The sequence below is a fragment of the Pipistrellus hanaki genome (genome assembly GCF_964339955.1).
Source record: "Pipistrellus hanaki genome assembly, chromosome: 18".
Classification (NCBI taxonomy): Eukaryota; Metazoa; Chordata; class Mammalia; order Chiroptera; family Vespertilionidae; genus Pipistrellus; species Pipistrellus hanaki.
The window spans coordinates 10,843,804-10,870,753 of record NC_140520.1 but is presented as its reverse complement, the minus strand read 5'-3'; the positions used below and the strand labels follow the sequence as shown (position 1 = coordinate 10,870,753).

The 26,950-nt window shown below is 49.1% G+C and overlaps 1 protein-coding gene across 2 annotated transcripts in view; it reads left to right on the top strand.

Annotated features, from left to right (window-relative positions):
* Positions 1-2,800: 2,800 nt before the first annotated feature.
* Positions 2,801-26,950, top strand: part of SLC22A15 (solute carrier family 22 member 15) — a gene marked incomplete at its 5' end in the record, with an annotated part of 31,974 nt that continues 7,824 nt past the window's right edge. Inside the window, 8 exons of one of the 2 annotated variants that reach the window (XM_084866398.1) lie at positions 2,801-3,240; positions 10,780-10,992; positions 15,732-15,864; positions 16,890-17,054; positions 19,358-19,487; positions 21,924-22,102; positions 26,017-26,157; positions 26,677-26,762. In XM_084866398.1, coding sequence (XP_084722524.1) covers positions 2,934-3,240; positions 10,780-10,992; positions 15,732-15,864; positions 16,890-17,054; positions 19,358-19,487; positions 21,924-22,102; positions 26,017-26,157; positions 26,677-26,762 — 1,354 coding nt within the window. Of the gene's footprint in view, positions 3,241-10,779; positions 10,993-15,731; positions 15,865-16,889; positions 17,055-19,357; positions 19,488-21,886; positions 22,103-26,016; positions 26,158-26,676; positions 26,763-26,950 lie in introns of both variants that reach the window. The other variant, XM_084866399.1, reaches the window with a different exon arrangement.

Sequence of the window (26,950 nt, the reverse complement as noted above, 5' to 3'; positions counted from 1 at the left end):
TCATGTAATCAATTACATGAAGAGCTTCATGTAATTCACCAAGGTAAGCTAACCTTTTTTCCTCTCATAGCCCCCAAACTGTGTATTGGATAGATACCCTATTCTAAACATTGTGTTGTAATTTTTTACTATTTAAAAATCCCCAGATGTTTATTACTCTTGAGTTATAAAAGAGACCAGTGCTATAAAATTACGGTAGCAAAGACTTAAGAAAGAGAAAAAATGAGAAAAGAATGGAAAGATGGGGAAATATGCTCTCAAAATGGAGCTTTGTGCTCAGAGCCAAAGATGCAATACCTTGAGCCCCAAGAGAGCGTTGGTTAGTCCAGCTCTTCCTTCAGCGCAAGCTCAGTAGCTCTGGCCATGACAGTAAATTGGGGCACGGAAATCCAGCTGGGCCTGGGTGCACTAAGAGGGAAGGGCATGATCTTAAAGGGATAGTGACCATTTAAAAAAGTGACACTTCACCTAGAGCACATGTGTCAAACACAAGGCCCACGGGCCAAATCCAGCCCGCCAGGCCTTGCAATGTGGCCCGTACCGCGCTGTCATCACTGCACTCCGCTGTCAGTTTATGACATTGTCAGTTTATGACTGTTCAGTAAACCATTCGGCCCGCGATTTAGGCTGGATTTTAGATTTTGGCCCCTTCTCTGATTGAGTTCGACACCCCTAGCCTAGAGGATCAGCCTGCAGACCGAAGGGTTCTATTCTGGTCAAGGGTACATGCCTGGGTTGTGGGCGTGCAGGAGGCAGCTGATAGGTGATTCTCCCTCATCATTGATGTTCCTATCTCTCTCCCTCTCCCTTCCTCTCTGAAATCAATAAAAATATATTTAAACAATAAAAATAAAACAACACCTCAAAATTTTTTTTAAAAAAATTAAAGAGGAACACAGTCCCATTATTCCAGTCATAGGCCCTCCGATCTATCACCTCCAACGTATTCCACTTTCTGTGTTCCCTATCAGTACTTCCATTTTCCCAGGCATTGAAGCCAGAAACCTAGGAGTCATTCTGCATTACTCTTTTGCCTCTGCAAAGTGCAGTCACTATCAATTTTTACCTTAAATTTGACTTTTATTTCTCCATCCCTGGTATCACTGTTCTGGTTTAAGCCCTCACGCCCTCACTGGGTCTGAGGCCTGCCTGGGCCATTACAACATTCAGTTATAACTGATGCTGTCCGTATTTCCCACTGTGGTCAAATCATCTTTAAAAATCACACTCCTCCCGCTTATGGCATGTCACCTGTAGGAAACAGTTCAAACTCCTTAGCAACGCATACCTAGCCTCAAGCAACTATCAGACCTCATCCTGACGCGCTCCGGGCTGTACTTTCTGTTCTCCCAACAACCACCTCCTTTCTACTCGGGCCCACTTAAAATATACACACTTCCAAGGAGTAAGATGAAATAATCCAATTTGTACTTAATACTTTATTAATTTATCTGTAGATCATATATTTATTTATAATTTTTCCCACTCCTACACATCACGATGTCAAAGAGAAAGTTTCCAAAGTTAAAAATGTGACTCTTACCAATATAGAATGAACCCACGTTTATTTTTATTTTAATTAATGAAAGAATTAGTAGGATCATAAAGCTGATGATTCTAAGAGCATTTGAGGAACTGGTTATTTCAAGGGAAAACAAACAAAAAAAAACAACCAAAAACCCAGAATGTTAAAATAAGATTGCTAGGTCAGATACAAAACAAGTTAATGTTTTATAGGGTGATGAAATAATCGATGGTCTTTTCTATTGAGCATAATCATTTATATCTCTACCAAACAAAAATCTACAAATTCACACACAACTGCACAGTGCCTGGACTCTAACTCACAGTAAAGAGCAAAGCCAAGCACAGGGAAATCCCCTACTGCATTGAAGGACATACAGGCCTCTTCCAAGTGCCTGATAATTTTTCTTAACAACAGACGTTTTATATTAAAACACTTCACACAAGTCGCTTCCGTCAGTGTTTTCACACTACAACATCACTTCTTGAGCCACCTATCAAAGTTTTCCAGAATACAGCATTTTCATGTCCCCTGAGTTTTATCAGATAAAGCACTCCTGGGGTCTTGTGTAAGCTCTTATGAGTGTGAAAAGAGGATATGTGAAATTACTGTAAACATTGTGTAACAGTGCATAGTTATGTGGATGTTAAAAATGTAGGAGTGATGCTCTGGCTGGGTGGCTCCGTGGTTGGAGTGTCATCTTGGTACACCATGACTTCAGGTTCAGTTCCAGGTCAGGGCACATACCTAGGTTGTGGGTTTGATCCGTTGTCAGGGCTAGTGTGGGAGGCAACTGATCAATGTTCCTCTTTCTCTCCTGCTCCCTTCTTCTCTCTAAAAGGAAAAAACAAAACAAAACCACACACAAAAAAACTAAAGACAATGAAAGGACTACATGACAAAACTGAGAAACAGTCGAAACCAGTTTGGCTCAGTGGATAGAGCGTCAGCCTGCGGACTCAAGGGTCCCTGGTTCGATTCCGGTCAAGGGCATGTACCTTGGTTGCGGGCACATCCCCAGTGTGTGTGTGTGTGTGTGTGTGTGCAAGAGGCAGCTGGTCGATGTTTCTCTCTCATCGACGTTTCTAACTCACTCTCTCTCTCAATTCCTCTCTGTGTAAAATCAATAAAATATATTAAATAAAAACACAAAACTCTTCTTTAAAAAATGGTCTTATCTTCATACATTAAAAAAAACAAAAACAACTGAGAAACACAGCAAAGGAGCTAGAACGCCCCCTCCCCCTTCTCACATTAAACCGCTTTGTACAAAAGGCCGAATGACGCTGAGCCGCCACCGGGTCGCCCAGCCTTTCTGCCCCCTCCGCGCCCCTAAGCCGGTGTGTGTGCGGGTGTGGGGGGCCTGGGGGAGCCCAGGCTGCGGTCCCCGGTTTCTCCATCAGAAAGGATGCCGCTCGGGGAGCCACTTCCTCTTCCTCCCCGCGGCAGGCGGCACCAGTGGTTGCAGTTTCTGTCTCAGACACACACACTCCGTAACAGGAAGCGCCGCGGGGACCGGTACTGCTCTCCGCCGCCCGCCCCGCTCCCCCGCCCCGCGCTCCCCGGCGGCGCCGCGAGCCCCAGCCGGTGCCACCGGTGCGGTGCCAGGGACGAGGGCTCGGGCCGCCATGGAGGTGGAGGAGGCCTTCCAGGTGGTGGGGGAGATGGGCATCTACCAGATGTACTTGTGCTTCCTGCTGGCCGTGCTGCTGCAGGTGAGTGCCCCTGTCCCCCGCCTCCGCCTCCGCCTCCGGGGCACCCCCCCAACGCCGGCCCGACTCAGAGGCTCTGCAGACCCCCCTCCCCAGGCGTCATCCCGCCCTGGCCCTGGGTCCCCCAGCTGGCCAAGGTTGCCGCCGGCCTGACTGCCCCAGGCCCATCCAGCCCTCACCTCAAGAGACTGTGTGTGTGTGTGTGTGTGTGTGTGTGTGTGTGTGTGTGTGTGGCGATCGGGGGTGGGGGTGGGGATGGAGGGGGGAGTTGGGAGGTAGGGGTGGGGCTACTACAGCAGACCAGCCTGTTACTAGGGATGAAAATGCTGTTGTTGTCTGTGACCCACTGTGAAGGCGAAAGCGAATTGTTGCTCTAACCTGTGGACTGTCACCTTGGAGTGGAGACAGCCGAGCGCCCTGCCCTGGCCACCCACCCGGACGGGGCAGGTCCTCCTCCTGCTCTGGGCGTCTGCCTGCTGCCTCGAACTGGATTCGAGTGGCTTCCTGTTCCCGAGGTTGTCAATGCATATAGGTTTATTTTCCTTAAGTTCTTCTGGGTCATTCTACCCGAGGCCAGTGCTGGTTGAGACTGAATCAGTCGTATAGTGTCATCTCCGTGTGTGATTATAAAATGGGACCACTTCTTCACTGTACAGAATTCCCAGAGAACAGTCGCACACCCCAACCTCAAGGCCTGGCTTCCCCACACTCAAGGTCACTGAAGTTCACTTTTGCCGGCAAGAGTTACGGCGTTGCCTGCTTAAAGGGTCCGTTTGACATCCATTACCTCTTCCAATATTCTTAAAGACATTTTATTCACAACTCCTTTTATTAGTATTTACTACGACTCAACCATTTTACTTACTCCTTCATTCAACACCTACCGTATTTTCCGGCGTATAAGACAACTTTTGAAACGAAAAAAAGTCAACCGAAAATCGGGGGTCATTCATTAAAAATTTAATTTAAAAAAGAACTGGTGTTGCCTCGGAAGTGGGGGGTAGTCTTATACAGCGAATATAGGCCTAAACCTATGTTTTAACTGTAAAAATTAGGGGGTCATCTTATACGCCGGAAAATACGGTATCTGTGTGCCCACTGTGTGCTTGGCAGGGGCTACAATGGTGGACAAATCAAAGCCCCTGGCCTATGAAGCTTGTATTCTAGTGGGGTGGGGTGAGGCAGGCAGACAGGTAAATAATTACAGTTAATATGTAATGCTAGAGATTCTGAGGGAAGTACAGTTCATTGGTTGCTTAAACCTTGCATAAGGCAACTGCTCAGTCGGAAGAGGGGGTGGGGAGAGGTGAGGGTGGACTTATCGATTCTGTTTTCCATTCAGATGTTTGAAGGTTCAGTTGATTTCATCGCCAGCTGGGAGGACTGTCCACATGGACTGGTAGTTGACGTCAGTGCTTTCTCTAGCCAAGCCAGTTCTCAGTTGATAAATACGCAGTGTTTTGTTACGTTTGTTTTAGCTTTACGTGAACTTTTCCTCCGAGGAAAACGTATTTGTGCCGAATTGACAAAAGTGTGTCTAAAACAGAGAGAACAGAATAGTCACCAGGATGCCTGATTTCATTTGTAATACTTTCCCCTTGAGGAAAATGTTTTCCTGTTCTAACCAAGAATCCCAGGAACATGATCCCTCGCTGAGAAATCCTGGCTCCCCGCTTCCCCATCCCTGCACCCCACCTTCGGTGCCGTTAGCTTCTCACCTGCCGAGCCAGGTACCCGGCACCCTGGAATCAGTCTGTGTTGTGTGGAGCGTGGCACTAAAAAGGCCACTGCTCGGGGTTCAGGACCCGTTAAGTTACCCTCACTTTTCTTTATGGTTGACTCGGTTGGTACCAAAGACCTCTAAGCACATGACCATGACTGTTCATTGGTCTCTAGGCCTGCCATGTGGTCAGTATTTGCCATAGAGGAACTAGGCCTTGGGTGTTGGGAATGAAGTGACCGAGTGTTTATTTTGTAGGCGTGGGCTGGGGAGGTGCCTGTCGCTGGGCCAGTGTCAACAGAGGAGAGGCCCCCGTGCAGGCAAAAGGGAACTCCTTCTTCACAGCTGTCACACGTGTGCGAGGACCCAACCGCCCCAAGGGTTCCCGGATGTGGGTGTGGAGGACCGCGAAGACCTCTGTCATGTCTGTTGTTGGAGAGGGTTGGGCTGCGGAGGGCCCGTGCTGGGGGTGCCACACACAGTGGTAGCACGACGCCACCATCATTCGGAGGGGGTTGCTTCCTCCAACAGAGGGAAAAGTCAGGAGCCCTTTTCCGTTTACAAAGGAGGAGGTTGATGTCTGCTTTCCAACCAAAGCACTTGTCTACCGTTGCCCAAGGAAGGTACCGGGCAACTGCTATCAGTATTGCGGGGTGGGAGAGGGGGTGGGGGAGGGGCTGCCCAGGAGCCTTGCACATGGTGGATGGGCCAAGGCAGAGGGAGGGAGCTCTGCACCTGAGATTTGGTGACGACCAGCCACAGCTGAGAAACACAAAACCGGGGACAGAGACCGCACAGATCCTGTGGTGTGTTCTGCCTTCCTTCCTAAATGGTTTGAACTCCCTTTACCTCAGACACATGCAAGTTCAAATGAGAGGACAGAACCACATTATGAAGCCAGCTCTAAAGGCCTTTAGGTGAACTGTCTTCTTGGGTTACTGATATGTCATATGGCTCCTCAAGCAGTGAGCTCAGTGCTCAGTTACCTTTCTCTGCTAGGAGACTGTCCCGCACACTCCTGCAAGCATGGGCTGTGGCGTCTTCACAGTGGTGGACTTCCAGACACATGAAGAATATATAGAGATTTTATAGATTTCCCTTGCCTGTGATGAGATGCAAATGCCCTGTGATAGTGGTATGTTTTTTAAAGTCTTAAAAAAATTTTTTTTAGAGAGAGAAGCATCGATGTGAGAGAGAAACATCAATTGGCTGCCTCCTGCACACCCCTACTGGGTATCGAGCCCACAGCCCAGGCATGACGGGTGAGGGTGTGGCTCAATGGGTGAGTAAATTCCACCCCATGCACCAAAATGTTTTGGTTCATTTGTCTAAAGAACAAGCAGTAGGGTTTACCGTTTTTACAGTTAGGAAAATTCTTACCCCCCAAATATATCAATACATGCCCTCCCTGGGGTTATTTGTGGCATTTAAATGTGAATAATCCTGTTTATTACTGTTCTGTTTTTGATGGTGATTCAGAGTTGATGTCATCATCACTGTGTGTGTGTGTGTGTTTGCCAGGCTGTCTGGAGGGAGAAGGCTGGAGCAGAGATCTTTGTTTTCTGATCTCTTTAGACGGCAGTGAAAGGGACGCTATTTCTTTGTTTTAAGCCAGAGACTCCAGCGCCCTTTCCCTCATGATCAGGAATCGTAGGTTGTAGTATAATTTGCACAGGATTTAAAACATCCCCTAACCATCGGGAACATGTAACCTGTAACAAGCATTCGTCTCACCGGCACAATTGTGATGCGAACCTCAGCTCGAGGCCCGGTACTCGTGTTCCCGAATGCATTATTCTCATGTCAGCCGTGAATCACCCCCCACTCGCAGCGCATCCACACCCTCCACGCCGGAAGTACCTTCTCATGGCGTTTTAGAAAGTGGAAGGACGGAACAGGCATTTTGCAGAAGATAAAACTGTAACAGTCACGTAAAGATGTGTATTTTACCTTCAGTGGTCCTATGGGGCAGGCATGTTAAAATGACTATGAAATACCATTTCACACTTATTAGATTAGCAAACATTAAATCGGCTCACGGTACAAGTGTGATGCAAACGAGCAGTAGAAACTACTGCCATTTAGAGAACGAGTTGGTCCCGTCTAATAAAATCAAAACCCAGCTCGGGACTCGTAGGTACACGCCCTGTACCGTCTCTGGAACGTGTGCATAAGGACACAGGTGGATGATGTTGACTGTAGCTCGGTTTGTAGTAATAAAAGATAGAGGCCCCCCGAATGGATCTCAAAAAGGATCTGGATAGTTAAAGTGTGGTATAAATTTGTTAGAACCTAACAATGAAAATGAATGAACCGGATCTGTATATAAAGCTACATGGATGGGTCTCTAAACCATAAAGTTAAATGGAAAAAAAACAAACAAAACCCACAGCAAAATATATAAAGGTGACACATACTCATAGATGTTAAAAACATGTGGAACAATACTGTATTTGGTGAGTGAATGTGCATGAGCAACATGGAAATATGCCCGCAAGAAGGAGCCACGCCCAGTTCATGAGACTGGCTGCCTCTTGGGAAGGAGGAGAGGGTTAGGGTTCGGGTTCGGGTTCGGGTTAGGAGAGGAGGAGAGGGAAGCCGTGCAAGGAGATTTCCTCTTTATCCGTAATATTATGTTTTAAAAACCCGAAGCAAGTGTGATACCATGTTAATGGTGGCGCTGGTTTCATGATTCGTAATTTCATTTTTGCATTTGTGTTACTTTTTAAAAAATGAACAGATGGTAAAGCGAAGGCCTGCATCCCTAGGAGAGGATGCTGCCGCTCCCTGCAGGGGTCTTCAAACTGCGGCCCGCGGGCCACATGCGGCCCGCAGAGCAGTCTGATCCGGCCCGCCAGGTGTTTTGGGCAGTGAGCGCAGCCGAGGTGTTACAGTAGGAATTAGTAGTTCATATAGTCCGGCCCTCCAGCTCTCTGAGGGACCGTGATCTGGCCCCCACTTTAAAAAGTTTGAGGACCCCTGCATGAGAAGGTCCCTCTTTCATTGATGTCCCTGTAGCCAGTGACGGCAGCGAATGGTGGTCCTTTCACACTCGGGAGGATGAGGCACAGTGAGTTCCGCTCGGGCGCTTATTAAACTTCGTAGAGAATGCTGCCAGACTGACGTCGCCCACCTGCTTGCATGGGCCGCCATGTCCCACTCTCCCCAGACGTTCACAGGCAGGCTGCCTTTTGCCGAGGCGGCACGGAGGTGGGTAGCTGATGGTTCTAACCTGGCCACCGTGAGCAGGTGATGAAGTCCGTGCCGTACACATAAGCGAAGGCCTTTGTGTATTGCAGTCATGGACACCAGCTCTCATGCCCCAGGGGGTCCTCACCACCACCGGGGGCTCAGCCATGAGGAGAAGCTTCAGTAAGTTTCGCTCCAGTGACTGCAAACGTGTGACCGTCTACCAGGGCTCTCTGCTAGTCTGAGCAAGTTTTATGCGGCTGCTACACTCTGCTTTAGTTCCGTCTGCGCTGAGGCAGTGGCTCGGAGCTTGGACTATAATCTGGGGATGTTTGCTGGGCGTGCCTTCCGCTAGTTTAGGTGAGCGGGGCACCATAGGTCAAAGACACCTCCCTGCCATTGCTCTTAGGATGTCCTCAGGAAGCTATTGTTGTCTGTAGACAGACACTGCCCCCTGGCGTAAAGCGGGTGAAGCTGCAAATCTCTGAGACACGGATTTCCATGGGAGGGGGGTGGATGGAGGTACAGCCAGAGCTAAATTTTTTTAAATTCAAAAACTACGTAGTATTAGTAACTCACCCTAAAAATATTTATGGCATACTCACTTTGTGCTGGGTAAGGGGCATGTGGTTTTGCCCTAGTGATAAGTTCTGCTCATATAACGCTTTTGGTTGAGTCACTTAGATAACTGAGGATCAAGTGCCCGGAAGACTAACAATAATGACAAGAATAAAATCACCTTTGATTTTTTTTCTGTTTCTTTTATTCTCTGAAAAAAGCTCTGGCCCCAAAGTTAGGCGGCTCCCAGGCCCATCCTGGCTTTGCTGTTAGTGTTGTCAATGACCTTGAACGATTCACTAATTGCTGTGCAGCTCGTTGTTCCACAACATAAACATCCTACCTTCCATGACTTCATTGACGAGATATTGTAATGAGATCATCATGGGAGACATTTTTGGTTTCCTGAGTGTTGGGAAAGCTTGGAATGCCATTAAGTATAAAATTACTTTGAAAACCTTCACTTTTTGAAACTTTTAAAACTTCAGCCCCCTAGTGCGTTTTAGTCACTCTTCCCGGAATAATTACACGGAGAGGGAAGAAGCCCAGCCATCTGTGGCTCCTGCCCGCCTTCCCCGGAGGTAGCACTTGAGAAGATAATGATTTATTTGAGGTGTTGTTAGTCCCACTCCGAAGGAGAATGGATGGCGGTTTCTCCTTGTGCCTAAGGCCCATCTGCTGATGGGTGCGACTCATTAGACAGGAACACGTGGGCATGCGTGTGCCTGGTAGTCACAGAGTTATACTGGGGTGGTGGTGATGGGGGGGGGTGAACTCTGTGACACTGTCACAGTGGAGGGAGGGGAAAGCCACCTGCATTCCGTGTGTGGGTGGAACATCCCTGTGACTAGATGAGTGCTGCCCGTTTGACTTCAGATGACCGCAGGACCCGTGTAGGTGCTCTTTTTGCAGTTCATGCATCACCTATTCCCCCCGGGTCCCTCCCATGGCATTGATCACAGTGTCAGAGGAAGAGTGAAGTATCGCCATGAGAGGGAAACATCCGTTAGTTGCCTCCCATGTGCACCTGCAACCCGGGGATATGCCCTGACTGGGAATCAATGGCATTTCACCAACTGAGCCACACCGGCCAGGGGTAATTAAAAAAAAAAAAAAATATATATATATATATATATATATATATATATATATATATATATATATATAATTGATTTTTTACAGAGAGGAAGGAAGAGGGATAGAAAACTAGAAACATCAATGAGAGAGAAACATCGACCAGCTGCCTTCTGCACATCCCTGCCCCCCCCCACCAGGGATGTCCCCGCAACCAATGTACATGCCCTTGACCAGAATCGTACCTGGGACCCTTTAGTCCGCAGGCCGACGCTCTATCCACTGAGCCAAACCAGTTTCGGCAGGGCTAAATTTTTTTAAATTAAAAAAACTATGTATTATTAGTAAGTCACCCCCCAAATATTTATGGAATGCTCACTTAGTGCTGGTAAGGGGCATGTGATCTTGCCTACGTGATATGGTCTCACATCCTCCTGGTGGCATGAAGCCATGGCCCTGTGTGCTCAGTTGGGGTGTGTGTGCACACACGTGTGCATAGAGTGGGCAGCGGAATCCTTGTGGAGGGTGGTGGAGGGTAGACACCTGTGTGCAGGTTAAGCAATGGTTAAGACCAAAGGTTATATAAGGGGGTATCTATCCCTGGAATTTTGAATTTCTTTAAATTGTATTATTAGTTTTTATATTATATTTTAAAATACAACCTGGTCAGGTACATATTCTGCTTACCTGCTTTAACAAAGCACTCTGGCTTGTGTGTGGTGTGTGTGTGTGTACACTGTTTTTGGAGACATGGAACTGTGCCACAAAAAGTCTTCATGTTTAGATCGTGAATTCAAGGCCACGACCCTCCTGGCCACGTGGCAGCTGATGGCTTCGTCAGTAGTCCATCACGAAGCTCCCTCTTAGCACTTTCCTCCTTTGTTCCTCCAATGTCTGGCTTCTGTGGCTCGTGAACACACAAAAGCGAGAAGCAGATGTCCTGGCCCTGAGCTCATGGATCGCATTGCCCGCATAGCTGGTCTTGTGTGTTTGATCCCCAGCTCTACGTGGCCACGGAGGCCCTCCTCATCGCGCTCGTGGGGGCCACGCCCTCCTACCGCTGGGACCTGGCCGAGCTCCTGCCCAACCAGAGCCACGGCGGCCAGCGGGCCGGGGAGGACCGGGCGCTGGGGGACTGGCTCCTGAGGGCCAACAGCAGCGAGCTGCGCAAGCACGTGCACTTCAGCGGCAGCTTCACCTCCATCGCCTCCGAGGTAAGCCCGGGAGCGGGCGCAGGGGCACAGACGCCGGCCGTGGTGATCACCAAGCCCAAACGGAACCACTTCTTTGTCTGGTTGGTTTAAATTTCAGCCACATCTTTAGATAACTTGCTAGAACGTTTGAGAGTTAAAGGAGGCTATTCTATGAAAGCATATTCTTTTTCCTTCCTTCTCCCAGTGGGAGATGCTTAGTAGGATACAAACTCCAGAAGAGCTGCACTTTGATGATAGTGTCCTTTGTGAAGTAAGGCTCCCATGTTCCTTTATTAATGACACAGAAATTAACAAAGTAGCGAGAAATGGAATGACCCACGGGCGACGCCCGCGGTTCATGTTGAAGTCCAGTCCCATGTGCAGGCCATGCAGGGCACCTTGACAGTACAGCCTCAAGTACAAACTGGCCACCTCGGTGGGCAGGAAGCCTTACGCTCAGGTGGGGCTCTGCTGGCCAAGGAGGTTCTTACAAGGACAGCTCTTCGGAGCCAGCGGAGGGAAACAAGCTGAGCTGGCAGCTGGGTGGAGAGAAACCCTGGGATGAGAGGGCAGGGCTCTGCTCAACTGGAAAGCACCCATATTAGTTGTTAAAATGCTAAAATACCGTGTCTTGTGCCTGCTCCCCACCGCTCTCCATTTGCTCACCGCCATGGAAGTTCCCCTTCCCCCTCCCATTCCAAAAATACATATATATTTTTTTTAGTTTTTATCATGATTGTGTATTGAATTTTGTCCCATACATCAATTTAGATTTGTGATGTGATGATCATGTGATTTTTCTTCCTTAGCTTCTAACATGGTGGATTATAGTAATTGATTTTCAAATATAGAACCAGCCTTGAATCTCTGGGTAACATATTTTTATATATTGCTGAATTCTATTTGCTATTATTTTGCTAAGGATTTTGGCTTCTATATTCTTGATGGATATTGGACTGTAGTTTTCTTTTCTTGTACTACCTTTGTCTGGTTTTTGTATCAGGGTAATACTAATTTCATAAAATGCATGAAGAAGCGTTTCTATTTTCTGGAAGAGACTGTGTAGAATTGGTGTCAGTGTTTTAAGCAGTTGGTAGAACTCTCCATTGAGATCATTTTGACCTGTAGATTTCTTCTTGTGGAGTTTTAAAATTACGAATTCTATTTTTTTAATAATCAGAGGGCTACGTATTTCAACACTCTGTTTTGTATTGTGAGTTGTGGCAGTTGGGCTTGTCAAGGAATTGGTCCATGTCATCTAAATTGTCAAGTTTCTATGTGTAGAGTTGTTCACACACACACACACACACATGCACACAAAGGAGCATTGCTTAGCCATAAAAATAATGAAATCTTGCCATTTGTGGCAACATAGATGGACCTAAAGAGTATTGTGCTAAGTGAAATAAGTCAGGCAAAGACAGAGACCGTATGATTTCACTTATATTTGCAATGTAAAGCACAAAAAAAAATGAACAAACAAAACAGAAACAGACTCCTAGGTACAGAGAACAGACTGGTGGTTATCAGAGAGGAGGGAGCTGGGAGGATGGGTCAAAAGGGGAAGGGACACAGAGGGACCAGCTTCCAGTTATGAAGTAAATAAGTCACGGGGAGGCCATGAGCGGCCTGGGGAATACAGTCAGTCATTCCGCAGTAACTGTGGAGAGAGGCGCTCACGAGACTTACGGTGATGATCACATCATAAGGCATTGAGATGTCGAATCACTGTACTGTCCACCTGGACTAACATATTGTAATATTTTGTGCCAACTCTACTGTAATAAAAGAAAAAAAAATAGTAAAAGTACAACTTAGAAAAAATCTTGTCAAGCCCAAATAAATGTACAGGTTTCCTGAAATAGCAAAAGAATAGCCAAGGAGAAGAGAATAAAATCAACGCTGACTCTGTGCTGCTCAGGGGCCGCTGGGTGTTCAGCTCCCAGCAGCTGCTGCCCACGTGCTAACAGCACTGCCCGGTCCCCACAGACCCCAGGAGAGGCGCGTCTGCCTTACGTGTCAGTGCAGAATCCCACCCCCCAGTCATTTTACTTTATTCCAACGTCCAGGTGAGGTGCCCGCCCTCCGTGCGCCATCCTCACCCTCTGCCTTGCACGCCGGAGCCCTGATTGGGTGGCATTGCAAGTCCTGGCGTGGTTCCAAGAGGCGGGATGGGTGGCTTTCTAGTGTCCTGCCGCCGCCCCCAAATATGCGAGCTGGTGGAGAAACCCCGGCAGAGGGAGGAGTAACGAGAACGGTGATCTGCTGGCAGCCCCGGTCACCTTCGCTGCTGTGCAGTCGCACACCCAGCCCTCCCTCCACCCACTCTCTTAGCCTTCATTCCGTTCTGATGCCCTCTTTGGTGTTTCAGTGGCTCCTCAAAACCCCCAAGGTGGCAATGTTAAAGCCGGGACCCCAACTTGTCATTAAGTTGGTAAATATCCACAATGCACAATCTGTGGTACACAGATAATATATGCTGCTTCCTGAACTTAATTTGGCATAAAATTGGAGTTAAAAAAGCAAGCACAAAGTCTTGTAGAAACTTTTAAACATAATTATCCAGATGGAGCCTGCAGAACTCTGTAGTTGGAGATGGTGCTAAGAATACTCATTTTATATTTATTTATTTATTATTTATTTATTTTATTTGTTATTGTTGACACTATTATGGATATTCTTCATCCTCCCCATCCCTGCTTTGCCCATGTCCACCCAGCCCCCACCCTCCACCCTCCCCTGGCCCTCACCACACGGCCGTCTGTGGCCATGGGCTGTGCATGTATGTTCTGTGGCTGCTCTCTTCACCCTCTTTCATCCAGTCCCCCACCCCCCTCCCCTCTGACATCTGTCAGTCTGTTCCCTGGGTCCCTGCCTCTGGTTCTGTTTTATTTGTCAACTTATTGAAAACTCTCACCTGCCCCTTATTACATTCAAGTCAGGCCTTGCAGAAGTTATTTGTGGAGGGTTTGGGGAAGGGTGAAAGGTTATGTAGATATGATTAACTTGGTATTAATGCAAAAAACAAAACAAAACAAAAAAAAACCCTCTCATTTTAAAATGAGCTAATAGCCATGGGGGTGAATTGATGTAGCAAATTGCTGTCTGCCATATTCACATTATTCCCCGAGCTCTGACTCATTGAGAAAGGACCAAATATCACGGAGACATGCAATTATCATTCTTAATTAATGTTTGCAACCAAAAAGAGTAAGGCTGGAATCTTCAATATCATTGTAGATGTAACAACTGAAATTGATTGATTATTATCTTGAGATTAATATATTTTCCCAAGTCATACCCTGGGGTCAAAAGACAGAATAGCAAAACTATTGAAAAATGGACTGCAATAATTGCTTTAGGGGCTAATTTTTTTAATGTCTTGCTTTCTTACTGCCTGTGCTTCTGCCTGTTCTAGACTCCACACTTCACCCATTAAGTGGTAATTCCGAGTGACAACTGTATTGCGTGAAGCAAGTTAATTAATCACCATGAAATTGTTCCTGAAACACTCTGTCCCAGTTCTTCTTAATCACAGAAGACCTCGGAGCCCCTGATTTTCTCCCGAAGTGAGATTTTTCCTGCCCCAAACTGGAAATATTTGGGGCACTAACACAGGACAGTGGGGGAGTGGAGTGGAGTTAGAATTGTTACCAGGATACTTCCAAATATTTCCCAGAACAGCCCCCAGCTCCCCAGCGGTACCGAGCGCCTGGGTCCTGCAGCTCGGCGTGGGGAAGCTGCCGTGTGTTCCAGCCCCGCAGCCCAATATGCTGACAAGCTGGGAGTGCGGTGGCACTCATAAAATGACCTGCCTCCCATCTTGTCATCCAAGAGGCCTTAGGTGACAAGACACTTCATCTCTAAGCACTTTATAGCCTTGTTTGCCCACCTGGCATCTGGCTCTTCACCATCCTGGACCAGTTCCGGGGCTAAGACTCATAATTCTCTAGAATGCCTTTTAACTATAAGAACTTTTAACTTTTCTTTCTTCTTTAGGCCACTTCTGGACTTTGGCCTTGCCGTGTGAATACCTTTTTACCACTTATTTCTAGAAAAGCCGCCAGACTCTTTCTGAGTGTGTTCTCCAGTCTTCTTATTTTACTTAGCATGATGTCCTCCAGGGTCATGCATGTGGTAGCTTGCCAGAATTTTATTCCTTTTTAAGGCTGTATCATACTCTACCGTGTGAACTCACCACATTCTGTTTATCTGTCCAGAGCCCTTTAGGTCCGTTCCACTTTCGCCCACTGTGAATAGTGCTGCTACAGACATTAGCGTACAAATGTCTGTGTGGATCCCTTTAGCGTATATACTGGAGAAATGGAATTAGTGGATCATACGGCAATTCTGTGTTTAACTGTTTGAGAAAAGAATTCAAGGGATTTTAAATCCATGAATCCGTTAGAGGAAAGGGATGTTTAGCTGTTGTCTCTTACATGTCATGGAGTTTGTTAATTTTCAGAGAAATGGAAACCCAGGGCTTAGCATGAAGTACATAGTCAGCACTAGCTCCCCCACACCATGTGGTGGGTGTGGATGAGCCCTGTGGGAGCACATCGGAATAGTAATGGCTTCCAGCATTTCTCCAGACAAGATCTCCTTGCATGTCGGCCAAGATGGATGCTCCCCTGAGTTCTGGCTCACCGTGGCTAGGTTCGGGTGTACAAGTTTTGTTGTCCGTTTGTTTTTTTACTGGCTAACTGAGTCCACCCATCTTTTCGGCGACCTACATGTCTCTGTGTTCTTCCTTCCTCCAGTGGTTTCTGATCGCCGACAGATCGTACAAAGTCAGCGCGGCCAGCTCCTTCTTCTTCAGCGGCGTGTTTGTGGGCGTGATCTCCTTCGGGCAGCTCTCCGATCGCTTCGGGAGGAAAAAGGTCTACCTCACAGGTAAGCCACCGGAGTGTTCCCGAACCAAATGAGGACACATTTCCCGGAGGTTCCGGGGAATTCCGTGTGGACGCGGAACTGCCTTTTTATTGCACTGGCAAGAGGCTGAACAGCAGCCAGTGTGGATTCCGGCCAAGGTTTTCAGGTGGCCAGCTTAGGTGGCAAAGGCCAGGTATTGGCACTGAAAGCTTTTCAGAGATGATGGTGCCGTCACCCCCAAATTCTAATTTATGCCGTGTTCCTAAAGAGAGCAAAGATTGAGGCAGTCTCCTAGGTTCATTTCCTTCTATCTTGTGTTGTTGATTCATTTTGAATGGGCTCCACAGAACTCAGCGTAGCTCTTTTGACAAGCTGAGTATGAGCTAGGGCAGTGGTCGGCAAACTCATTAGTCAACAGAACCAAATAGCAACAGTACAACGATTGAAATTCCTTTTGAGAGCCGAAAACCGACTTCTGCGCATGAGCCACGAAGTTTTAGTTGCATTGTATGTGCGCACCCACACGTGGTATTTTGTGGAAGAGCCGCACTCAAGGGGCCAAAGAGCCGCATGTGGTTTGTGCGAGCCGCAGTTTGCCAACTACTGAGCTAGGGTTTTATATTTGAGAGAGGAAGGAAGAGGGAAGAGAGATAGAAACATCAAATATGAGAGAGAATCATTGATTAGCTACCTTCTGCATGCCCCACACTGGGGATTGAGCCTGCAACCTGGGCATATGCCCTTGAATGGAATCAAACCTGGGACCCTTCAGTCCACAGGCCAGCGCTCTATCCACTGAGCCAAACCGACTAGGGCTGAAATAGAATTTTTAAAAAATTACTAGCATTTTTGATAGACAGAAATCAACCTGTGACAAAGAAAGAAAACCTCAGTTTTTGTTTATGGTTTGTTAGAGAAACCTTTTTTAAAACAAACCGTCAGAAAAGCATCGGTTTACTTATGTTTGCAAACTAATGAATGGAATGGTTTACTTCCACCAGGTGCCGTTCCCTGAGGGTCACTGAATGCTGTTCCTCTCTTTCTAGGTCTTGCGCTGGACATCTTGTTTGCTATCGCCAATGGGTTTTCGCCCTCCTACACGTTCTTCGTGATCACCCGCTTCCTGGTGGGCGTGATGAATGGCGGGATGTCACTGGTGGCCTTTGTCCTGCTGAACGAATGTGTGGGCGCCGCCTACTGGGCACTCGCAGGTACTGCTGGGGCCCACAGGGGATGGGGAGGTGGTGAGCGGCTTCTGAAAACTCTGCAGGAAACCAGTTTAACCCTAGAGTCTAAGGATGCACTTGGACTTGAAATGCTCTGTACAACCGTTAGATTTGCATTCCTGAGTTTGTGCTGTCTGGCCGTGAATGAGTCACTTGAATTCCACTGTAGAAAGTCTGCCTCTCAGACCGTGGGCGGCGAGCTTGCCCCCGCCCTCACAGAGTGCCTCCAGATGAGTGGGAGAGAGGGATGTCCCTGAAGGGCATTCACTGCCCTCACGCTGCCAGATCATTCGGATTCTTCCTTTCCTGTTTCACGGTAGAATTAGAGCGAGTGTGAGAGAGCTCCTGGAAAGCCCGTCCGCTGACCCGCACCCAGGACCGCAGGACTCTGGCGGCACCGGGAGCTCTTGAGATCCGGGCCGTCCCCAGGGTCTGTCCTTGGTCCTCAGGTCCCAGCTGGTTTCTCTCCAGCAGCCGGGCACGCCACTGGGGCTGCAGATAGGCTACTGACCGGCCAGAGGGTGGGGAAAACCTGAATGCTCAGCAATAGGGGAGTGATTGGAGGTGACCTAATGGTTCACAGTAAAAATATAATTTGAAAAATTATGCTTGATTATAAAATAATGTTTGCAGTATGTCTAAAATGAGAAGTAAAGTATTTACAAGGAAGTTTAAGAATAAACCTAAAACACCCTTTTTGCCTCTGAGATGTTTTTCCATTGATTTTTAGAGAGAGAGTGGAAGGAAGGGGAGAGACAGAGAGAAACATTGTTGTGAGAGAGATACATTGATTATTTGCCTCCCGCATGGCCTCGACCAGGGCCAGGGCTTGAGTCTGCAACTGAGTTCGTGCTCTTGACTGGAATTGAAACTGGGACTCTTCAGTCCCCAGGCTGATGCTCTATCCACTGAACCAACCAGCCAGGGCTGGAGCTTATGTTTTTATCAGGAGGGGCAGAATAGATTGGAGGTCATTTCAGAAAATCGTAAGTCCAGTGAGGAAAGGGTCTCATCCCGTGGCCTCCTCTTCCTGCCCATACCGTCGTCTGTGGATGCTGGCCCTCGGAACCGATCCGAGTGGCAGAGGCCTCATTTGTGGGAACCAGGTGCTCTCAGATGCGGCGTAATGAGCCTGTAATAGCTATTGATTATCTTGGTTTCCAGGGAAATCACACTTGCCCATGCCCCTGCCTATCAGGCCACATGTTCCAAACACTGAGCCTCGGCTCTCCCTTTGCCTTACCAGGCCCCCGTATACTTGTCGTTATTTTCAGTTACAGCTTGATAATCTACGAACAGAATAAGGCGTTTGTGTTACAGGATTTTTGTAGAGAATTTTTGTAACAGGCTCAACAAAGCCCATTGCTTTGGGATGCCCACAGAAGCCCACCTTTCCTTAGGAGGGTGATAGGAGAGAGGAACGTAGGCAATGCAATCTCCCCAGTCAGACTGACCGGGTTCAGGTCCCGGCCCTGCCACCCGGGCCTGCCACCTGCAGCACCCAACCGTCCAGCTCTGTCCTCACTCCATAGATGGCTAATTATGGTCCCTGCGGTCTAGGACAACATATGCAAAAGGCTTACTGCTCATTAAACCCTAGCTGTTATATAAACAGTAGCTACTTCTGGTATGTTAGCGATAACAGGTATGGAAAGTATGACAGAGGAATAGACTTTGCAAGTATATTGTACAAGCCGGTGGGTTTAATACCCACCTCAGCATTTATTTTAAAAAATACGGGTTCCTTAACAATACTGTGGTTGGTTTTTTCCCTATTAGTGTGCTGACAATAATCCAGGCTTCATAGCGCTTATATTCTACTTGGGAGTGATAGACAAGAAAATAAATATGAAGTGTCATATCTGATGGTGATGAATTAAGTTGGGGAGGGCAAGAGGGAGGACTGAGAGGTAGGTTGTGATTTTAGATAAGGATTCCAGGGGCAGCGTCTGTGACGAAATGAAGTCCCGGTATTGCATGACCTAAACACCTCCTGGTCACTTAGAAAACAATGTTTCCAAGCCTCGGCCACGGGTCAGGTGCGTGCCAGTCCAACAGGCACAGCCTTCAAATCCGTCTTGACCGCTTGGGGTGTGTATTTTTCATCCATCCTTCCCCCTTTTTCACCCGGGTGCTGGCCTCCCTTCCAGTTTGTCTGAGGCTCGATGTTTGTGTGGGTTTCCCTTTCCCGCTGACATCTCAGGAGGAAGGGACTGGCTCTGATTCGGGTTGGGAATGGTCTGCAGGCGGGGCCTCTCCAGTCACAGGTCTCTCCCTTCCCGAACCAGGGTCCATCGGCGGCCTCTTCTTCGCAGTCGGCATCGCCCAGTGTGCCCTGCTGGGCTACCTCATCCGCTCCTGGCGGAGCCTGGCCGTGCTGGTGAACCTGCAGGGCACGGCGCTCTTCCTCTTATCTTTGTAAGTAGTTCTCGCGCGAGGAGCTTAAGCTCGGTCAGCAGAAGGAATGCCTTCCGAGGGTCAGTGAGCAGGAATTTGCCTGAACTGACTCAGGTGAAGAACTCAATTCCGCAAGCGCTCCCATGCGTGGCAGCGTCTGGGAAGAGAGGTGCTTAAATCAATTCAGAATGCAGGTATCCCTGTTTAAAGGAACCTCTCCGAAAACTGCATTGCAGCCTTCAGATGATGACAGCGGGGTCCAATTTCTTTTTAACCTGATGCCTCAAACTTAAAGATCTTCTGGCTGGATCACAGCGTGGGCTGGGTGTGCGACAGAGGAGGATTTTTTAAAAATCTATTTTTTATATAAAAGACCTATTGTTAATAACATATAATGTCAACGTATAATGTCAACGATTCCCCTTACAGATGAGTGTCATTTCGGGGCCTTTGCGTGGGGATGCGGGGAAATCCTCAGCTGTGGGAGGAACCCTCAGCTACGGTGCATGGGCTGAGCAGAGCAAAAGGACGTATCCTGGTCAGGGCAGGGTTTACGAACGACTCACCCACAGTGCTGGCGTGGTGCTCTCAACCTCAGCTGCTTCCCCAGAAGGGGTCCGGGCCTTCTGACAGGGCCTCTCTGGAGGTGTCAGACTCTCACTGTAATCATCAAGATCTTGGGGATAAATGCAATGTTCAGGCCATGAAACCAGCTTGCTTCTGTGGGACAGTGAGGGATAGCGGTGGTAGAATTCTCACCCAGCTAGATCTTTAACTTAGCAGCTCTTTATTCAGGTTCAAAAGCAAGTATGGAAAGGAATAGTGTAGAAATAGTTGACCTCTATTTCAAGCAGCAGGTTTACTAAAGTCTTAGGCAGGCAGCGTACATAGCACCCTACTGCGCCCAGGGTCAGGTGATCTGACAGATGATCGGCACACCTGACGTCCAACAGAACAATGTTTGACTTGATCATTTACTTGTGTGTAAGCAGTAATAACGGTGTGGTGATGAGGACGGAGGTGGAGGGCTTTTTCAGGATGTTGTAGAAGCCCCAGGCCCTGCTTTTGTTGACAGTTCAGCGTTGCACACGAATATTCCCTCACCAGTGGCAGAGCTCCTGGGAAAGACCCTGCCTTTTTGTTTCCATGGTCTTTCCTCCCTGCACCTGCTACCCTGCCAAAGACACAGGGGAGACCGAGCGGGCGACTTCACAGCTGCCCAGGCTAAGGGGAGACCTGATCTATTAATGGAAACGTAGGTTAGTGATTTTTACAAGTTTCATTTTAGGCCAATCAGGTCCAATTAGATCCAAAGGTACTTGATTTTGTGTGCAGTAAACAAGGCTTTGTGCTCCGGCCACAGTTTTGTCTTTGAAAAGTCCTCTAGGGGTGCGTGCAGAGCTGGGAGGAGGAGACGTAAGTGCCCGGCCGGTGTGGCTCAGTTGTTGAGATTCAACCTATGAACTGGGTCATGGTTCGATTCCCGGTCAGGGCACATGCTGAGGTTGCGGGTCCCAGTGTGGGGCGTGCCCGGGGACAGCCAATCAGTGATCCTCTCTCATCGTTGATGTATCATTTCTCTCCCTTTCTCTCTAAAATTATATATATATATATATATATATATATATATATATATATATATATATATATATATATGTAATGTCTGGGTCTTAAAACTGTTGGAAGATATCAGTGGCGGTATAAATGTCCAGAACGTTGTGCTGTAGTAGAAAGGAACTGCTGTTGTGTAACTGGAAGTTAATCAGGAAGTCACTTTTGTTTTATAAAATCTTGGGGGATTCAGGAAATATTCTCAGCTGCTTTGAATACTTTGAAGCAGTAAATGCTCCAAAGTAACTGCACAGTGATAAAGCCTGTTTAATTTTTTATGTGTGGCCGTCACATAATCTCCGCCTTCATGATCACGTATCACTACCTTTAAAACACTTTGTACGAATTTATTTTTTTCTGATGAGAAAATAAAGATTTTTATCTTCTTTATGGGGCTTTTCGAGAACTCAAAAGGCCTACTATCTCCACAGTGTTATTCTGACAGCACCTGGCTGTGATTGAGGCCCACAGCTCTGACCTGTGCTTCATGAAGCATTGGTATATTTAGTGCTATGGTCTGACCTCGCCATTCACATTAAATTGTCCTAAAGGTAACTGCATGCCGTTTACCGGTCTCACTGCTATTTTGGAAGCGTGGTCTCCGTTTCCGTTCATAGATCAGATCGCCTCTTACCCTGGGCAGCTGTGAAGTCGCCCCCTCGGTCTTCCCTGTGTCTGTGGCAGTGACAGCTTTAGGCCTGCGGTGGAATCCGTGGTGGTGAGGGAACCGAGCACAGCCTAGGGGGATTGCCTCGGCCTGTGCACGTGTGCCGGTACGAATATACAGCCTTTAATGACGTCTCTTTCAGATTCATTCCTGAATCACCTCGTTGGTTATACTCCCAGGGTCGACTGAGCGAGGCGGAAGAGGCTCTGTACCTCATCGCCAAGAGGAACCGCAAGCTCAAGTGCACGTTCTCACTCACTCATCCGGCCAACAGGAGCTGCAGGGGGTCGGGGAGTTTCCTGGACCTGTTCCGGCACCGGGTCCTCCTGGGGCACACTCTGACCCTGATGTTCATCTGGTAACTATAGCCAAGTGGGGTGGGGGGTGAGGGTGTGGGGGTGAGGGAGTGTGGGATGTGGATCTCCAGCTCCCGCTGAGAAAGAAGGTCGGTTGGTAATTTGGTCCTTCAGGGTGACATTTATTTTTCCTCTTTTGTCAGCACAAAGCTGTTTTCACAAAACGAGGCCCCTCCCTGAATGCCTGGCATTGGCCTCTGTTTCACACTCTCCCTCTCAAGGAGGAAAGGATGGTGCCTGAAAGCAGGTTTACTGGACTTGATGGCAGAAACACATCTTTGCTCCTGAGATATTTGATGCAAACATTTGTCACATGGCCAGAAAACAAACAAAACAAAACACCGGACTCTGCTCAGTGTGGCTCCGTCGGTCGGAGCTTCACCGAAAGGTGGCGGTTTGATTCCCGGTCAGGGCACGTACCTTGGTTGCAGGTCTGATCCCCAGTCAGGGCAGGTGCAGGAGGCAGCCAACCAATGTTTCTGTCTCTCTTCTCTCCCTTCCCCTCTCTGAAATCAAACTTTTAAAGAAGGAAAGCAAGCACGCGTAGCAGAAACGGAAGTGTATCTATATAGGCTTTGGTGTTGGCACCGAGCGGTGGGATGGCACATTGTGCTTGGGCTGCACCCTGTGCGGCATCACCACTTGGCACTGGTGGCCCGTCACTGTTTCCTGGGCCAATGGGAGCCTGGGAGAGTGGCGTGAGGGACTCACACCCCCGTGCGGATCAGTGAATGAGTGGGTCGCCGCTCTGAAGCTGATCTTCCAGTTGGGTTGATTCCAGCCCGCCGCTCAGCATCAGCATGCTCTCAGCATCAGCGTGCATTTCAGTGAAGAAGCTGTGGCGAGGGGAGGGGCGGTGGGCAGTGCATGCGGTTTGTGGGTGTTTAATGGTGCCCATTATGCTGGTGCCATAGATGTTGTCTGGCCCAGCGCTGGGTATCAGCACCGGGTTTCCTGGCCCGGAGGACTGTGTGCTGTGGTTTGTACGTGTTCACCACGAAGGCTGCCATGGACACCCACATCGTCCTGTGGGATAAAGGAGAATCATTTTATAGGAACGCGATCTAGTGTCCAAAGCGAAGGGGAATGGGAGGATCGGGAATGAGAAGCTGTGGCGATATTTTTCTATCCCAGGATTCTCTTTACTGACTCACCTAGCGCTGGCCGCCGCCTGTGTGTGGTCAGGGCCTGGTCACACCGATCGCCCCTCCCTCCTCCCGGTGCCCGCGGCCTGGCACAGGTGCTTGGCACGTTGCACAAAGGACAGGAGCGTGGAGGCGTGGAGATGAATGGGACCATCAACAGCATAGCTGACCACGCAGGTGCTGTCTGAGGTCCTCCCTGTTGTAACTGCTCACAGAGCAGGGCAGGTGCCGTGGGCTTCACACGCTCTCCCTGTGTGTGTCCCACAGACAGACCCGCCCTCGGCCTCGAAGGAGCCCCTGCTTCTTGGGGAGTGCTTACGTCTGTCTTTTTGAGGCATAGTAACTTTGAGCTAGAATATAAATAGGTGAAAAAACACACAGACTGGACTCAGAGCCAGGGGACCACATCCCTGCTTATATCATGTCTCATACAACCGGAGGGACTGCTCGCAAATGAAATTCTCTTCCCCGGGCGCAGAATTGTAAAATCCACAAAAACAGAGACGTGTCCTTGCACACACCGGTTCTCCCGGAAGGTGCTAGAAAGCTCTGGACCCTTCCTATGGTCCCCGCCATTAAAGATAGCCTCCTGTGATGACTCCCTGTGTTAGCATCTGTTTCTGGGCTTATCTCCCTCCGTGGTGCCTTTTTAAACAGTCATTGGGTGCCCTGGATATACTGTTAAAGATGGCCCGAGCGTTCTAGATTTTGTTTGGGGCCCGTCACTAGGATTGCAGTGATTTTAATCACTGTCCGCCCTCAGCCCAGTGACCGGCTCTGCCATCAAGGAAACAAGCAAGCGAGCCCGCCTTGGGGCTGAGGCCTCCTCTCCCCTCTCTGTCACCCCCAGCTGGTTATTCAGTTCCTCCGGTGCCCGGAGCTGGCTTTGCTCACTCACGCCCTGGCTTCTACCATCACAGCTTGGTTTAAATGGGCATGTGTTTCCCTGGCTAGGAGTCCTTCCCAGGCACTTCTGCTTTCTATGCAGCGTAGACACACATGGGCACCTGCAGCCTGTTGGGAGCAGCATCCTGGACGGGCAGGGCCTCCACGGCAGGGAGGAAGGATTTTAAAATATTTCCGCAAACCGCACAGGCGGGTCCAAACGCGTTTGCTTTAGAGCAGGTAGGACCTCAGGTGAGCAGCTCCCGTGCTGTGTGCTCAGGCTGGCTTTGAAAGGTTCCCTGCACGCCCACGTCTCCCAGCTCCCGTCCTTTGTCCGGGCGGGGTGCTAGGGGACAAGGGAAACGGACAGCTCGGCGGCACCTGCGTCCTTATCTGTGATGTCCTGGCTGCCACACTGCTCGTGGCCATTAGTACACGCGTGACAGCTCTGCCCAGTAAGAAGCCCAGGAGGTATCTGCTACTCGGGTTCCCTGGCCAGAGAGGCATGTCCAGCCGCAGGTCCCTTCTCCCTCCTCCCTCCTCCCTCCTCTCTCCCTCACCCCTCCCTCCTACCCCCTCCTCCTTCCTTCTCCTCGTTACTGTCGCCCAGGGCTCTTGGGCCACTCGGCATGTTGGCAGGGATGGACAGGAAGCTTTCCCTTTCTCTTTGATCTCATATGAGCTTCAGCTCATTAGACTTTGTCTAGGGAAGGCCAGAGGGAGCCCGTGGGAACTTCTCCATCATCGGCACTTGTCAGAGCGCATTGCAACATCATAGCACCTGGCGGCCTTGCACGGCCCAGCGTTTCGCTGTGGCGGAGGCATGGGCGGTACCCAGAGCGTGTGCATGTGTCCTGCAGCCTCGTTTCAGGGGGTATTCTCTTTGTTCTGCTCTATTTTGCTTTAAAAATGCAGTTTCCTAGACACAGACGTTGCCATGATTCCCTTCCCTGTGGCTGAGGAAGCCCCGGCCTGCTGCTTCAGGATGGAGCCTGGCTTAGCGCCTGGCTCTGGTTCCTGGGAAGGGGAGGTGGGCTCAGGGCGGGGACAGTGCCTGCTGCCTCGGAGGTGTTTCAGCAATAACACCTAGGAGGTATTTCAGAGAGAAAGGGAGAGAAGAGAGAGGTAGAAACATCAGTGATGAGAGAGAATCATTGATCGGCTGCTTCCTGCACGCCCCACACTAGGGATCGAGCCCACCACCCGGGCATTTGCCCTTGACCCAAATGGAACCTGGGACCCTTCAGTCCACAGGCTGACACTTTATCCACTGAGCCAAACCGGCCAGGGCAGCAAGACACCTTTGCAAAGGGCCGTTCTCCAGTGGGTCATCTGCTTCCACCATCCCTGGCCGTTACTCTCCTGTTCTGCATCTGCATCACGTGCCCCTGCTGAGTGCCGGGTGGGGCTGAGGGCTGGCAGGGGTTGGGTGCCAGTCATTTCTGGCCCTCAAGTGACACTGGCAATCCAGTCACTTCTCAGCCCACGTCCTCAATGCCACTATCTGTCGGCTTTCTCCTGGGACTTCTTTTCTAGTCATTTTGATAACCTCACAGCAATTGCCTAAGGCAAGAATTCTATAACTTGTATTAGATAAAGCAAGACTGCAGTCCCTGTGTGCTATTCGGTACAGAAATGCTGGTGAAAGGCCAAACCATGTTTTTTCTCTCAGCAAGCCGCGCCTTTGCTTCGACCCGCATCTGCATAAAATAAAACAAGTGGTTTCCAAGGCCCATTATTCTGCGTCTTTTCCAGCTCGGAAACGTAGATGAGGACGGAAATGTGAGTGGGAGAGTCAGACCCACAGATCGCAGTGCACTGAGCCGCGCTGGGATCCCCGGCAGGTTCCCATGAGCGCTCCCTCTGTCCCCTCCCTCCTCCTGCAGGTTCGTGTGCAGCCTGGTGTACTACGGCCTGACGCTGAGTGCAGGCGACCTGGGCGGGAACCTCTACGCCAACCTGGCCCTGTCTGGCCTCATAGAGATCCCCTCCTACCCACTCTGCATCTACCTGATTAACCACAGATGGTGAGTGTGAGATTGAAGTGTACCCCCCCCCCCACACACACACACACACTCATATGTGTAAATCCCTAAATATGACTACCTCTGCCAACATATAATATCTGTTAATTTTACCACAGTGATTAGAATTCTCTTCAGGATTCATGTTTTGTACAGGATCTCTAGGCCTTCATGTTTACGAGTGGTTATGGGGGCTTGCCATCCAGGGTTAAAAGGCGTCATATCCTGACGGCTTTGGAGTCGTCTCTGTGTGACTTGGTTGTCCCAGCAGTGGGGTTGGTGGCTCCCTGTAGATGGAAATAGAACCCCACCGGCCCCATCGCTGTTGTTTAATTTAGTTCAGGACAAAGAACTGGAGGAACGGAAAGGTGTTCCCCACCTCGTAAGGCCCGCGTGACTCGGTCGAGGGGAAGAAAAGATGAGCATTTACTGTGAAACAGGACGTTGAACAGGAAGGCTGGGGAAGAGGCAGATGAGGGGTCATGGCCTCAAGAGAAACGGGCATTGCTCTCTGTCATCCAGGTTTGGTCGGAGGCGGACGTTAGCGGCCTTTCTGTGCCTGGGAGGACTGGCTTGTCTCGTCGTAATGCTTCTTCCAGAAAAGAAAGGTAGGCTTTCCGGGTTCCCGCTGAAGGGCTCCGAGCAGCACGTTTACTACAATGAATCTCCATCTAGCCGGGAGAGAGCCATATGCCAGGCTTCATTCCTGTGATTGCATGTTACCGAGCAATTGTGTGGGGTATAATGGGCCAGACTCTTCCCTCGCCTGAACTGCTCTCTGGGTGAATGATGTGCT